General features: G+C 37.0%; 2 protein-coding genes across 3 annotated transcripts; one reads left to right on the plus strand and one right to left on the minus strand.

The window, feature by feature from the left end:
* Positions 1-209: 209 nt before the first annotated feature.
* Positions 210-6,218, plus strand: Cc2d2a (Coiled-coil and C2 domain containing 2A). Of its 2 annotated transcripts, none has more exons than XM_028319474.1 (11): positions 210-704; positions 1,006-2,841; positions 2,913-3,103; positions 3,180-3,300; positions 3,449-3,626; positions 3,697-4,332; positions 4,432-4,755; positions 4,829-4,906; positions 4,980-5,140; positions 5,440-5,557; positions 6,003-6,188. In XM_028319474.1, the coding sequence occupies exons 1-11, from the start codon at positions 298-300 to the stop codon at positions 6,186-6,188; spliced, it is 4,236 nt and encodes a 1,411-aa protein (XP_028175275.1). In that variant the 5' UTR covers positions 210-297. The 2 variants fall into 2 exon arrangements, with proteins under 2 accessions (XP_028175275.1, XP_028175273.1); XM_028319472.1 differs by having other exon boundaries at positions 298-704; positions 2,910-3,103; positions 6,003-6,218.
* A 1,246-nt stretch (positions 6,219-7,464) lies between these two features.
* Positions 7,465-10,454, minus strand: Aps (diphosphoinositol polyphosphate phosphohydrolase 1 Aps). The gene is made up of 3 exons (XM_028319437.1): positions 10,010-10,454; positions 9,779-9,934; positions 7,465-7,991 (listed from the first exon to the last, which is right to left on the minus strand). Exons 1-3 carry the CDS (start codon positions 10,106-10,108, stop codon positions 7,779-7,781), a joined length of 468 nt encoding a protein of 155 aa, XP_028175238.1. The 5' UTR covers positions 10,109-10,454; the 3' UTR covers positions 7,465-7,778.
* Between the last annotated feature and the right edge of the window lie 8 nt (positions 10,455-10,462).

Here is a 10,462-nt window from a genome sequence, read left to right on the forward strand (position 1 = left end):
ATTGACTGTCAGATAATAACCAAAGACAAATTCGATCGATAAATATTATCGATTTCGATTTTTTTAAATTAATTTATTTAATTATTTGTACAATATTTATAAATAATTTCAAATAATAACAAATATTATGGTATGCACTATGCATCATTAGCAAAGTAAATTAAGTTGTAGCGTAATCGAACGCATCCGACATTTTGACGATTGCCATGACAACTTTTGGCGGGACACCACCAAAACATTGGATTTGGCTTCCACGCCGACTGGGATACAAATACTTAGATGGTTTATTTTTAAAATATGGGCGAGAATATAGAATTACAATCGTTTTCGAAAACAGGGAACGATAGTGACATTGAAGAATATCACGAGATAAACCAAGAAAATCTTCAAGAGACTGTACTTTCTCAGGAAAACTACAGTCCGGTAAACGAATATGACTTCTTTACTAAATACGAGTCGAAGTCCTCACATAAAGTGGATCAAAAGAAGAAGAAAAAGGCCAAACACAAAAGGGAAAAGGAGCCAAACTTAATCGATATTATTAATACAGAGCTGGCGTCAGTTGCTGTGCCTGTATCTGAAAATATTATTACGATGGTAGACGTCGAAGAAAAAGAACGAAACTACAGCTATTTGGTCCGAACTCCAAGCACACAAAGTTTATTTCGCAAATCGAGACCATTACGTTTAGATTCCGAGTATGGGTAAGTAGAAAAAAAGTATTGAATAAATGACTTATAGCATGATTCTATTTAAGATTTTTATGAAAATTTACCTACCTACCTAATAATAAGAATATAATAACGTTTATTTTACTTACCAAGGTTTCAATAGAAAAACTCTTAACTACACCTTCACTTCAAGCCATAATTTTTTTTACCCTTTGAACGCCACTGTCGAGAGCGTTTCTTGAATGTGTTTCGGCTAAATAAATTATTATAATAATATGCATTATTGTAAGTAATATCATAAACTTACTTACCAACATACCGATAATTAATACAGATGGAGCCATCAACAAAAAACTACTCACCTCAGTCCAATATTCCCGAGGGTGCTCGAATATGCAATTACTGAAGAACACTCAATACCAGTTCAATACGTTGACCCAGTTCAGTTCCAAGACCTTGCATCAGGACAGAATACTGACGATGAACAGAGTGATACATTCTTAGATATTACCATAAAAGATATTATTTTCATTCATCATCACTTATTCCCCCTAGAAACTATGCTTTGCGCAAAACTCGTCGAGTGTTATGATGAATACAGTATGTCACAAATAAAATTAAAAGAACTTAATAAAGATATAAGAGTTAACAGAGAAACTAGGGATACACTTAAACAAGATTTTATAAAAATCAGTCCAAATAAAAAGGAAGATATCAGATTTGATAAAACTTTGAGAAAATATACAAGTAATATTCTAAAATTAAAAGAAGAATATCGAGAAACCATCAGAAGACAGAAGAAAATTATACACAGGTCTATATCACTTTGGTCTGATATCGAAATGATCCGTGATAAAACGGGTCACGTAGAAACACCGTATTTATTAGAAATAGTAAATAAAGACCTGGATGAAACAAAATTTGAAGAAGAATGGACAGATGCGTATAATGAAGAGTTCAACGACATGCTAGATAAAATAGAATATGAATACGTTACTAAATATATGGAATACAAAGAGTCAAAACTTGACGAAAATGACGATAGTTCGGAAAGAAAAAAGAAACCAAAATTAAAAGTCGATGAAGAAGAAATGAAAGCTATAGTGGAAGAGATAGTTGGTATTACGGTTACTCGTGATAAAATTGATATGATCTTGAAGAAAGATACCAGTATTTTATCTGATGGAGCTGGAAAAGATACATCAAAATTCAATTACAATTTCACTATTTACGTAGATGAGGTGTTTGTTTGTCAATCAGAAACTTACACATTAGTAAAAGATTCCTTGTTTGAGGTCCAATTCACGGAGTCATTTTCTGTACAAATCCTTCCTAAGAATGAAGTCTTGACCATAGTTTTATCCGAGAATAATGAAGAGGTTTCTACTATAAATATCTTTTTGTATGAAATAAAACAAAATACTGCAACTGCGGAGTACATTGATCAACTATTTGTTTACAAGAATATGGTAATCCAACCGAACCAGAAATATGTTGGGAGTGGCCACAACATAAAAGAAATAATAAAAGGTAGCAAAATGAGACTTAAAAGTAGTAACCAATTTGAAGGCAATTTGCAAACAACTTGTAAAGTCGGTATGAAAATGGGCTGGAATGAGAAACTAAGTCAAAATCAGAGTGAAATATTTAAAGAATCTATGGATATTGGCAGAAAATTGAAAAGATTAATACAAGGCATCGATCAACCGAACGTTGATTCACTTCGAGATATAATTGGTAAAATATACGGAAAAGATATCGGGAACAATGATAAAGTCACAACAGTGCTTCAAAATCTTTGTAAATCGAAAATAAAGACTGACGATAAGTTTGCCGTTGATGAAAACGACCCTGAATTCATAAGACTTAAGTTATTACACTTGAGAAATATCGGTGAGTTTACAAACGTTCAAAACAAACTGGTTCCTCTTCACGCAAGTCAGATTTCTACAGAACTACTCAACTGCTTACAGAAGAGTAACGACAAGGACATAGATGTGGAATACATTACCGATAAATATGCGCAAATGGACCCGATTGAGCTTCAAAGGTTCATTGGGAACAAATACGTTGAAAAACTAAATGAAAATATGTTGAAGAACTTGCATGAGCATCTCATGAAGAAAACACAAAAAGATGTTGTAAGAGATTACAGGGAGTTATCATTGAGGTTAGTAAGATTTAATTGTTTAAATAGGATTATTGGCTAAAAGGTTATTCTACAATTATGTTTTCCAGAAGTTTCTTTTCAAGTCAATCCAGCATAGGGACTATAGCGGCTTTACCCAGAAGTACAAAGCAGCAATATCTAAACGTATCCATAGGGCAGGATCAGGAGATTCATTTAACAGTTCTAAGAGCCTTTAATCTCATGGACCGTAGTTCCGTAATTTTGTCAGAAGAGAACGAAGACGATAATTGTACAATCGCAGGTAAGATTTTAACTGTTTTTCATGTATAAAAATATTTAGTAGTTAAAAGAGACTCACAAGAAGTTTTTATCTTTAGGGTTCAAAGTACGGCCTTTGAGACCGTTCGTCCGGCTTAGTTACCACGGTGCGTCGGTTAACACAGCCACTGCTATCGGCTGTCATCCAACCTGGAACCAGACTGTGAAGATAAAAACTAAGCAAGTACTTTTTAGAATTCAATAACATTTCTAATGCATAGATAATTTAGTTAGGCCCCAGTAATGGTCCTTGTAGGACACTTGCCTAAATAAAGTCTCTTTAACGTCATTACATCAAAATGTTGTGTAAAATTTATTCGTATTTCAGACTCCAGCCACTCTCATCTCTTTACATAAACATATTCGACGAATACAAAGCTAATATGAATGAAGGTAATTCCGATGACGATAATACGTCACACGGCAAGACGGTTCAGTATCGGTACAGCAATCGATGGCTGGGGACAGTGCAGGTGCCGATGCATGCAGTATTAACTTTAGGAGTGGTAAGTGAAAATTAGTGGTATACTCAGACAATAGTAATAAAGTAATTAAATTCATCGATCAACATTCCAGTTACGCGGCACATTCAAAATATCCACACCTCCGTTACTATTCGGATACGAAGTCTTACAAAACAAAGACAGCTCTCAATCTCTGATCCCAGAAGTAACTCAGCTGCTTCGGAAGGAAACTTCCTTTATCTCCCTCCAAATATCCACTAGCCTCTCTCACTTGGGCGGACTGCAGGGCTACAACCAGCCTATACCTAGCTCTGCTGACGACGACAGTTTGATCAAACATTTGAACACAACAGTCACGGAATACATAAATGATTTTCCGACAAGGAACATAAAACTAACCTTCATAGACAGTTCTGGAAGGAATAGATGCGTGACGCAGTTTCTGCAGCCTATAACTTTGCCAAGTTTAGAGTATTTTCCTAAACACCCTAAAAGTTTGAGAGAAGAGTCAGCTTTATCGAAGAGTTCTGGGTTCTCAAAGAGTTCCTCGTCTAAAAGTAGTGGTGGAAGAAAGAGAGATGATCCAGAGAAGAGTCCTGGAAGGGAGGAATCGCTGTACAGTGGCCATGATGGGAGTTGGAAGGGAGATAGTCAAATGGCTAAGATGATGAACGCCAGTTTGCGGTATGTTTCGCTAATTCCTTTGTACGAGGAAACGGAATCTCACGTAGTGACCTTGATGGGTGTGGTAAGCAATCTTTAACTTATCGAAAATTTGCAAACTATTATTCTGTGCCTAAAGTAAGCAACTGAGTGGCTTTAACAATAATAAGACTTTCTTTTACAGGAACTTCTCAAAGTCTTGATCGGTTCTCCATTGGACCACACAATCCTACTCGCTAGCTATTTCCTCTATCTCGGAATCAAATGCTGGGTGGTCATCGGCCAAGGTTTGCCAAGAGGCCAGAGCAGCTACGTCCTCACGCAATATGACCTAACCACCCGCAGAAATGTGTTGGTCACCGACCAGTTGTTCAAAAGGGGCGGCTTCCTGAATAAAGGGGATGGGTTTTTGTGGAATGTGTATGATGCTACGACAGGGGAGAGGTATGAGCTGAGGGATGTTAGTTGCCCCTTGAAGACTGTGGATTACGTGTTCGATAATGAAAATGTAAGGATTACATAAATTAGATGCCATTTTTGGAGAGAAAGTATCAGTATTTTACATAAAAAATATGTTTCAGATATGGCTGAACGTGCAATCAACACAAGATTGCGCAGGAGTCTCGTTTGACTTCACGAAAACGTCAAATTGGTTGCCAGTAAGTTGGAACCAATAAATAAGATCTAGAGTACATTTTGCAGTTGTTTTTTTAAATAAAACCTTGTTCCTAGGTATTCAACCGGACCATATTCGTGATGAAGCAGCCTCTGGCAAACGACCCAAGCCTGTACAGTGTTCCTGCTGATGTGACCGCACTCAGAGAGTCATTGGAAACTAAGATCAAGGCCAAGGTGCAGAAGTGGCGCCCACAATTGAAGACTATTTGGAACAGGTAAAGCCTGGTCCGTGAGCACGTAGAATCCCGTCCAATGAACCCAAGCTACCCATCCTTATCGCTCGCGCGTAATTATATTGCTGTTGCGACTGTGCGACGCGCGCCCGCAGTGAGTGTGCGAGCGCGACAGCAACATAATTACGTGCGAGCGACAAGGATGGGCAGCTTGGGGTCATTGGACGGGATTCTACGTGCTCACGGACCAGGCTTTACAAAACAGCAATATGTAATAACAATGGAAAATATTGTATTAGTCAATCAAGAAAGTCTGCTTATGCTTATTGTCTATACTTCAGATACTGCAGTGGTTTACTTCGCGAGATGCTGCCTCATTGGGAGTATTGGACTTTCAATCCTTCGGAAACTAAGCCGGGATTCAGTCAGCGGCTAAAACAACTGATGGTTACATACAGGGTGAGATATAAAAAATAAGAATGTACTAAAACACTGTTCAGGCAGTACACAGGTGCTATACCCTTGCAAATACCGAACCAAGACATGGAATTCTTCACTTAATTAACTGTTGTTGCATTCTTGAATTGATATAATTATCTTAAAAGTGGCACCAAATTAAATGTCAATCTATAAGCCTTGATCACACGTACCGAGTAAACTTTCAAACCGAGAGCACTGTCTCGCCCGAGTACTCGGTGGTATGAACATTACGCCGAGTGCTCGGCGGAGCGCTCGAGTATGTGACTCGCTCACCCAACTGTCTCGACCGAGTAAACATTTTACTGTCTCGCCCGCGTTTACTCGGTCGGTACGTGTCATCAAGGCTTTATTCACCCATATGGTACTGTGTCCCCAAAAATGATAATAATATGAAGTTCAAAAGAGACTGTATCAAATATTGCAGGTGTTCGGCTTTCCCCTGAACATGGCGTTCGCTCGCGCATCTTCTGTGGCGGCGGCGGTGAAAGCGAGCGCGCTGCACGCGAGCGCGGCGCCCGACGCCGAATTCGCGCTCGCCGTCGAAGTGTACGCGTACCCTAACAACGTTCTCAGTGTGTGGGTGTTTCTCGCTACTATTAGTAGAATATAAGTTTTTTTTTTTTTTATGTTATGAATAAACTTGCTGGTTTTAATTTATAAACTGTCGATAGATTTTAGTTTTCTTTGGCTTTTAAAACTTTTTTGTATATTGTGGTCAACTTTAGTTTCTATTTATACGTGCCATATTTTTCTAAGAAATTGCGTCCAAAAATGTCACTTCCATCAAACTCCATCTCACAGATATGGATTAGAGTAGATACAGCAAGTTGCTAGTCAAAGCGTGCCATTCCGATATGTCCAAATGGACATACATGGTCGAGTGATGTTCATGCAATCCGATTACAACAATCGGATACGATGATTTTACGAGAACAGTAGTACGAACACGGTAAAGAGAAGAAATTATTTACGGATTGAGAAATTTGAGAATTGTAATTAACAGCAACGAGTAACAAATATGTAATTAATTAGAATAAAGTAGCAGTAGAAGAATTATAAAACAAGTTAGATCAGTGATCGCGGAAGACAGAGTGCACTGTATAACGTCGAAATATACAAATCAAGAAGTTAGGTCAGTGATTGCAGTATACACTATTACTAGTCTATGTATACGACGCCCGAGATTTTGTCGTTTAGAAATATCTTCAAAACTAGGTATCTGACTTAGCTTTATAAAAGAAAACGTATTGGCAAAACTACGCATTTTTACATTTATTAAAAATAAAAAGCTTGAGTAAAATAGTCTTTATTTTATGAAACTAGGTCATTTACTTACTAGGATATTTAAAAGTATGGAATTAAGTATGAATTACTAGTAGTACTATTTAACATAATGGAATAACGATCATTACTTTCATAAACATTAGGCACAGCAAAAATATTATTTGCAAATTGTAGAATAACGTCTACCGCTACAAAATTATTTTAATCCACAGTCAGACTAGCTATAAATTTAACAAAATATCAGTTTTATCGGAATTAATTAATTTTTGAATCGAGTCACACGATATCATTCGATGACTTTGCGAATGCAGTACGATGATACGATTACTTTTACGTTGCGGCAATCACTAAAATTCGCTAAAATGACACTAATGACGTTTAAAAAGTGGCACGCTCGGCTTCATACAATTTTTGACACATGCTGCATCTATCCATATCTGTGGTTCATCTATAGTCTAAAATTCTAAATACTTCATTTTATATTCAAGGATATCTCCACCGTCCATCAAACAAAAACCCTTTACAGAAGAGCAATATAAAATTTATTTTAAAACTCATTCAGGAATCTTAATAAACGTTAATCATTAAATAAAAAATATAGCTCGTATGTCTTTTCGTTTTAATGCTAACAAAATAAAATTAACATTTATTCCATCGTAGTATAAAAATATACGTAAAAGTAGAAAAAAAGAGATGTTACGGTACGCGTCAGCGAAGGCAGATAGATCCTGCGGAGGAGGGGCCGGGGCCGGCTGTCGAGCGTCCCGGGCTTGTTTCGATTTCAAAATATTTCATTTATCCTTATTCGTTTCGTGGTTTGGAAAGGTCGGATCAACAGAACGCCGTGTCGTCCCAGATTCGTTTCTGAAGACCTGAACCGGCGGTCCTCCGGCCNGTCCGGCCCCGGGCGCGGCGTCTAGCTGCCTGGGTCGTCGGGCTTCTGTCGGGAGCGGCGAAGCTGCTGTAGGTAGTGGCGCTGGATGGGCTTGTGCAGGGCAAGCTGGGCCAGCGCGTCGTCCACGGTGAACCACTGGCGCTTGCGGCCCATGAGCCGCGAGTCCTCCCACTCGGCCAATTCCTGCGTCACCGTCATCACGTACACCTCTGTCCTGTGTTTGTGCTCGCGGTTCTGGAATTCAGATAAGGCTTGATTAAAAGAAAATTCTTAGACCGACATTAATTTAATTTGGGAAAACACACTCCATCATGCCATTGGACCACAATCACAACTGAGTGGTACAAATTGTCAGACTTTTTTTTTATGAAAAAATAAAGCAGGTATTTGACTGCAATCACACCTTATGTGTTTGCATAACTGCAAAATGTAATGTATTGTAATGGAAAAAGTTTAACAATTTAAAACATTAATTATTACAGGTAGGTAGGTAGCAATTTCTTAATTTGTTTCTTATCAAATTTCTCGTTTCTAGGTCAGCAGAAACATTAATTAAATTGTCAACATATTCAACTACTTAATTAAGATTATACTTATTACTTATTATTCTGTGATTATACTATCAAGTCAATTGTACTCAAGAATGAGTTTAAGAACATAACTACTGTACTGTTACTATAATTTTAATAAATCAAAAGCTATTGAAATATCATAGTAAACATAAATCAACATTATGTACTACTTTGTACTTAAAATCAAATGGTAAAATATTATGCTATTCGTAAACTAAATGTTTCAACAAAACCATAAAACAAACACATTAAACCAAGTTCATAGCTCATGAAAGCATAGGATCTTTGTTGATACTAATGGTAATATTTATCTTGGCATCAGTGAATGCCAAATGACGCAAAGAAACTTGCTTTGAAAAACTATTCTGTATAAAAAACTGATTCAGAGTCTTATACAAAAAGAGTTTTCCTGTATAGTCTAATATCTTCCTTTAGTGACAAATGATAAGTCTTATAAATCAATAAATGCTAAAGTAATTAGGAAACTTAATTATATTTGTTAATATCATAATGACCCCAAAATGCATGTTATGTCAACAGTTTTGAGAGTAAATAAAATATAAAGATTGTTAATAAATTGTTTTTTCCAGTGGTCAAACATCTAATATTGTGTATTCTAAAGTCAATACAATTCGTAATATAGCAATTATTACAACAAAGTTTCCACCAATAGAACATATTCACATGAACTCAATTGAATCAAACAACACTAATATTATTATGATTAATTCCGTATGTAATCAATTTAGCAACTATGTTGCAGTTCATTAGAGGAACAACTGCAAACAATACGTTCTATTTTGGTTGCAACAAGGAAATACTAATGTGGTCATAACTGTAACAGTATATGAAGTAAACATTTTAATGTTATAGCTACTGGGAAACTGGGAAACGTTAAACTGCTGCAACCACAACAATTAGTCGGAAAATGTACATGTAGCAAGCACTAGGTAGGTATATGCTTTTTATTATAATGCGAACTGTAGGTAAATTAAATTACTAAATTAATATCGAACACTGTTCTTTGTTAAGACATTGTTCTCAGGGCATCTTTCCTATACATTATAGTAGGTACAACATGAGATGTTGATATTGTGTATAAATAGTTATAAAATGATCTAACCCATTAAGCTATAAAAGATTTTAGCTTTGTCTTTAATAAATTTTTGTGGGATTTAGAGAATGAAGCACATAAGTAATAAGTTTAATAATAATTAGAAGTGACATCAATAAAGCATTTGCTCTAGATATGAAACTTGATATTAATTGAATCATCAAAAATTATTACAACATTCAGCGATTAGGTGCTCTTTTTTCATTGTCTTGCATTACTTCAATAGTTAGCCGTCTGTAAAATAAACATTACTGCAGATATGTGCTAATTATTGAACATATGTTGCAGTTGCAATACATGCAATTTTTTCTGTGATTGTTATGACAAATATTCACCTCAAAAACTCCGAGACACCGTCCCAGCTTGCCGATGACCCCGGCCTCCTCCAGAACCTCGCGCATGGCCGTCACCGAGGGCTCCTCCTCGGGCTCCACGCCGCCGCCCGGCACGATCCAGTTGTCGGGCCGCCGCGACGACGTCACCAGCAACACCTACGCACAAACCACACATCACGAACTCGCCGCGACTCGAACGTCTTCCATGTTCTTCCAGCCCCAGCTACTAACCTCAGATTCGGCGTCCGATCGTACACATATACATGCCGCGCGGCGTCTGAACCCCTCGTCGTCGTAAATCCGAATAGAATTAGGCTTCTCCTTCACCATCTTAACTATACACGTAAACACGAACGAAACAGACGATCACAAACCAAAAGCTGACATCGATTACAAAGAAAACTATGAACCGAACCAAATTTTTTAATGATCAACAAACGCCATAACCGAGGTTTCCTACGATAAACGTATCCATTTTCAACTAATAAAGTTACACAACGTACATGTAAAAGGAAACTATAATAACAATAACACTACAATTAGAGCAATATTTCAGCTACAACTAGCTTTTGATCGCGTATTTCAAGCCCATGTTGAATGGTGCCTGACGTTTTCTTTAGCGAAAATCGAAATAGGTTTTGGAAAGCAATGGGAGTTTATCAGCTGACAACCGGAAGTACGAGA

Source organism: Ostrinia furnacalis, unplaced genomic scaffold, assembly GCF_004193835.3.
Source record: "Ostrinia furnacalis isolate ACB-3 unplaced genomic scaffold, ASM419383v2 OfSCF7182, whole genome shotgun sequence".
Lineage (NCBI taxonomy): Eukaryota > Metazoa > Arthropoda > Insecta > Lepidoptera > Crambidae > Ostrinia > Ostrinia furnacalis.

Excerpts from the sequence above, each read along its gene's own strand:
- Cc2d2a (XM_028319472.1), top strand. The coding sequence starts at position 298 with ATGGGCGAGAATATAGAATTACAATCGTTTTCGAAAACAGGGAACGAT. Across the intron at positions 4,756-4,828 it reads ACGTGTTCGATAATGAAAAT|ATATGGCTGAACGTGCAATC; the intron begins GTAAGGATTACA and ends AATATGTTTCAG. Across the intron at positions 5,141-5,439 it reads TTGAAGACTATTTGGAACAG|ATACTGCAGTGGTTTACTTC; the intron begins GTAAAGCCTGGT and ends TCTATACTTCAG.
- Aps (XM_028319437.1), bottom strand. The coding sequence starts at position 10,108 with ATGGTGAAGGAGAAGCCTAATTCTATTCGGATTTACGACGACGAGGGG. Across the intron at positions 9,935-10,009 it reads GATCGGACGCCGAATCTGAG|GTGTTGCTGGTGACGTCGTC; the intron begins GTTAGTAGCTGG and ends GTTTGTGCGTAG. Across the intron at positions 7,992-9,778 it reads GGTGTCTCGGAGTTTTTGAG|AACCGCGAGCACAAACACAG; the intron begins GTGAATATTTGT and ends TCTGAATTCCAG.